The 4,642-nt window shown below is 46.6% G+C and overlaps 1 protein-coding gene across 1 annotated transcript in view; it reads left to right on the top strand.

The window, feature by feature from the left end:
* Positions 1-4,642, top strand: part of LOC107680691 (contactin-4-like) — a 103,452-nt gene that overhangs the window by 94,290 nt on the left and 4,520 nt on the right. The window contains exon 19 of the mRNA XM_016476700.1: positions 3,273-3,453. Coding sequence (XP_016332186.1) covers positions 3,273-3,453 — 181 coding nt within the window. The remainder of the gene's footprint in view (positions 1-3,272; positions 3,454-4,642) is intronic.

Raw genomic sequence — 4,642 nt, 5'->3', positions numbered from 1 at the left:
CAGGAATTTAAACATACTACAGGTACTTGTGGTTCCCTTTCAAAAGGGAACTCCCGCTGCGTCCCCTAGAAGGCGCTATGGGGAATTCCTCCGGCATGACCGGTGTCTGAAGAATAAGTCTAAACACGACAATGAACATGACATCAGCAGTCGGCCTATGACGTCAAAACTGGTGCGGTCGAGAGTATAAAAGGGCATTTGTGAAATACGTCATCCTTTTCTTGTCTTCAGCAGACAGTGAATTTGGAGCACACTGAAAGGATTTCTCAATAAAAGCTCCATTCGCGCCGTCCTTATTCTCAAGGGATGTGGGATACTCTTTTGGGTGGAATGCTATCCAGTGGTGGACACCCCTGGCATCTGCTGGACACCCCTGACATCTCATTGGCCACCCCGGGTGCCACCCCAAAATTTTATATGCTACTATATCATTCTCTTTGTTTTTAATCGTAAACATTTATTTTAGCCTTTTAGAAATTGTGCCGCATCATGCTTCATCTCGTTCAGTGTACCACCCGGGCTTGACTCTCTCTTGAGGGATGAGAGTTGAGTGCCTGCGCCCTGCGGTGGTTATTGTTATTTGAATTAGAGACAGAAAAGTGCTGTAGTTATTATTATTAAAATTATAGCTTGCACCAATGACAGATTAGATCTGTTTTGGCTGCATGAGACAGACTTTTTGGAAAACAATTTCTGTCTGTACATACTGCCTGTCCCCGTGAGCCTTCTGTTTTTCCTTTGATCTCCATGCTGAGGCAGAGAGATTGTAAGGGATTCCATATTTGGTGTGAATGTGTCAATGCTTATTTTCTGTTTCTCAGTAGCTGAGGCTGTCCTCATTGAAGGCTCCAACCTGGCCATTTGGGTTTTTATGTTCTGCTGAATGGCAGGTTCAGTAAGGAGCTCCACTCTGATAGCATTATCAAGTCGTTAGGCTTTCTGTAAGCCTCCTTGGTAAGCCATTCTGAGTATAGGATGTAGTTAGGCCTCCTCTCATCTTAGAGAGTTGTTATGCTGAGGCCTCCATCCTCAGAGCTCCATCACGCTGTGGTGCAGAGTTGTTAGGCTTTCTGAGCCTCCTTGGCCACTGCTTTTAGGTAGGGTTACCTATGAGCCCAGCTATAGGCTAGCAAGTGTGAGTTGTAGGCTCTCTGTGAGCCTCCTTGCAGGATGTCCCGAGTATGGGATGTAGTTAGGTCTCCTCTCATCTTAGAGAGTCATCATGTTGAGACTTCCGATCCTAGAGCTCGGCCAGAAAGTTTGCTAAGTTGTTAGGCCCTTTGTGAGCCTCCCTGGCTACTGCGAGTGTTGTCAGGCCTCCTCTCACGACAGGGTTATCTTTATTGAGGCCTCCGCTCCCCAGAGCTCTGCTAGGACAGCATTGCTGGTTTGTAGGTTCTCTGTGAGCCTCCTTGCAAGATGTCCTGAGCATAGGGTGTAGTTAGGTCTCCTCTCTATTTAGAGAGTTGTCATGTTGAGGGCTTCGTTTCTAGAGCTTGGCTAGGTAGTGGCCTACGTTGTTAGACTCTCTGTGAGCCTCCATGGCTAAGCATTGCTAGGCCACCTCTCGCTGGGGAGAGTTATCTTACTGAGGCCTCCGGTCCCCGGAGCTCTGCTAGGATAGCATTGTGAGTAGTAGGCTCTCTGTGAGCCTCCTTGCATGATATCCTGAGCATGGGATCTCGTTAGTCTCCTCTTGATTTAGAGAGTCGTCATGCTGATGGTTTCGTTTCCAGAACTCGGTTTGTGTTTAAGTTGCTAGGCTCTTTGTGAGCCTCCTTGGCCATTGTGAGCATTGTCAGGCTGCCTCTTTTTACGGAGTTATCTTTATTGAGGTCTCTGCTCCCCAGAGCCCCGTTAGGATAGTGTTTGCAAGCTGTATACTTTCTGTGAGCCTCCTTGCATTGTATTCTAAGCTTGGGGTATCGTTAAGTCTCCTCTCGATTTAGAGAGTCGTTATGCTGAGGTTTTTGCTCCAAGAGCTAGGTTATTGTTGGCTGAGTTGTTAGGCTCTTTGTGAGCCTCCTTGGCTACTACTAGTGTCGTCAGGCCTTCTCTCACTATACAGAGAGCTATCTTTATTGAGGCCTCCACTCACCAGAGCTCCGCTAGGACATAATTTTGCAGGTTGTAGGCTCTCTGTGAGCCTCCTTACAATATGTCCTGAGCGTGGGGCGTAGTTAGGCCTCCTCTCATTTTAGAGAGTCATCATGCTGAGGCCTCTGCTCCTAGAGCTGGACCATCTGCGACCATCAGTGTCGTCAGGCCTCCTCTCTCTACAGAGAGTTATCTTCATTGAGTCCTCCTTTCACCAGAGCTCCGCTAGGATAGCATCTGTGAGTTGTAGGCTCTCTGTGAGCCTCCTTACAAGATAGGCCTTAGGCCTCCTCTAGTTTTAGAGTCTTGTCATGCTGAAATGCATTTTGTGCCTTCTCTAAAATCCATATTTATGGTTAGAGCACAAGCTGACTGCTTCGCACCTTTTCTGAAATCCATGCTAATGGTAAGGGCATGTGCCGAGTGCTTTGTGACCTTTCTATCTGTGTTAGACCCCAGTTTGCTCTTAAACAGAGCAGGTTTGCCAAGTTGACTAGGCTCTCTTTGAGCCTCCTTGGATACTGCGAGCATTGTTAGGCCTCCTCTGGTTGAGGCCTCCACTCCCCAGAGCTCCGCTCAAAGAGTAATGGTGAGTAGTAGGCTCCTTGTGAGCCTCCTTACAAGATATCCTGAGCATGGGGCGTTGTTAGCTCTTCTCTCAATTTTGTTAGCTCTTCTCTCCGTTCTAGAGAAGCTCCGGTCTATGATTGCGTTGCTGGTGCAGGGGTGAGTCCTTTGAGTCTTGGACTTAGCTCAGCCAATAAGGCATTCATCCCTTCAGCATGGCGGCATGGGTATACCATTCCCCATAGCGTCCTCTAGGGGATGCAGTGCGAGTTCCCTTTTGAAAGGGAACGTCTCAGGTTACACATGTAACCATGGTTCCCTGAGAATGGGGAACGAGACGCTGCGTCCCTTTGCCATGCTTCAGGCATTCCTGCGTACATCTCCTTCAGACAAGAAGTGGGTGATGTATTTCACAGGTGCCCTTTTATACACTCGGCCGCACCAGTTGTGAAAGTATCAGTTTCAAAGTATTTTTTATTAGTATTTTTTATTTTTATTTTTTTTACTTTTTTTGCAAGCAGCTAGATGGAGAACGTATTTATTTATTTTTGTATTGTAAAAGGTGAAATTAATTATTGTCTCTTTAAATTTCACCTTCACTATTACAGGTGCAGTGGTTGGAGGATGGGTCACCTGAAAGCGATGCAGAGAGAGTAAGGGTCACGGAAAGCTCAGTCAAAATCACGGGTCTGAAGGGAAGCACGCTTTATCTGATGTCAGTCAGAGCACACAACAGCGCGGGCACCGGGCCCTCCAGCGCACCCATCAGCATCACCACCAAGAAGCCACGTAAGTCATATTGTTATAAAAACATGATTTCTAACCAGACAAGGTAAATGAGTAGTTGACATGAAATGCTTTTGGGCAAACTCCATTTAAAACTTTTTTGCAGCATCTAAGTCCTCTGTATTTGTTATGCATGTAAATTTGATGATAGACTACATGGAATATTTGCACAAAAAGTGAAAGTAAAAAGGCCAATAATAACAAAACGTATCCAGTATTCAGACTTCCAGGGGCCTCAAAAGCCTCAGGCTGTATGAACAAAATTGCCAACAGAAGCTGAATGGCAGGCATCTCACTGTAATTAGTGTACTCAGGGCCCTCAGGCTCCAAATAAACTAAAAGCTATAGCCCCCTTGACCTATTGGCCATGCTTTTAATTTTTTTTTTTTTTTTTTCAGAAGCTGCATCTGAATTGGTATTTATTGCAACTCAGATGTGGCCTGAATGCATTTACACTTCAGTTACAATTGTGTAAATAATGCAATGAGATTGCGCCGCGATTGCAGCAATGCCATGTAAGAATGATGAAGATTCTTACAGCGATGGCGCTGCAGACGGCAGCCTCAGTGTTTGGCTCTCCAGTGTTTGTATTGTTTTTGTTAGTTTTTCCTGTTTTTTGTTTCTCAAACACGATCAGTTTTACCAGGGATGAGCTGCTGAACATTCGGCAGAACATGCCACACAATCTTCTACCGGATTTCGTTTATTCGGACGTTTTGCTGAACGTTGTAGTCGGCGGAGCTGCTGCGCTGATCAAGCACTTCAGGATGCGCAGACGAGGGAAGAGAGCCGGCACGCTCGTGAAGCTCAGGAAGCGCGGATTCAGAACGCCGTTGCCGAGCATCCATATGGCGAATCTCCACTCTCTACCCAACAAAACGGACGAACTTCTTCTGCTCTCCCGGACAAATAAGGATTTTTCACACTCTGCTGCTCTGTGTTTCACGGAAACCTGGCTGAATGACGCCATCCCGGACAGCGCGTTGAGTCTCCCGGGCTTTCAGCTGTTCAGAGCGGACCGCGACGCAGAATCAACGGGGAAGTCACGCAGCGGCGGGACATGCATTTACATCAATGAGAGGTGGTGTACAGATGTAACTGTGTTAAAGAAGATGTGCTGTTCAGATCTAGAAGTGCTCTTCATTAACTGTAAGCCTTTCTACTCGCCGCGGGAGTTTTGCTCATTCATTCT

Source organism: Sinocyclocheilus anshuiensis, unplaced genomic scaffold (genome assembly GCF_001515605.1).
Source record: "Sinocyclocheilus anshuiensis isolate Anshui unplaced genomic scaffold, SAMN03320099.WGS_v1.1 scaffold396, whole genome shotgun sequence".
Lineage (NCBI taxonomy): Eukaryota > Metazoa > Chordata > Actinopteri > Cypriniformes > Cyprinidae > Sinocyclocheilus > Sinocyclocheilus anshuiensis.
This window is presented reverse-complemented; position numbering and strand designations above follow the sequence as displayed.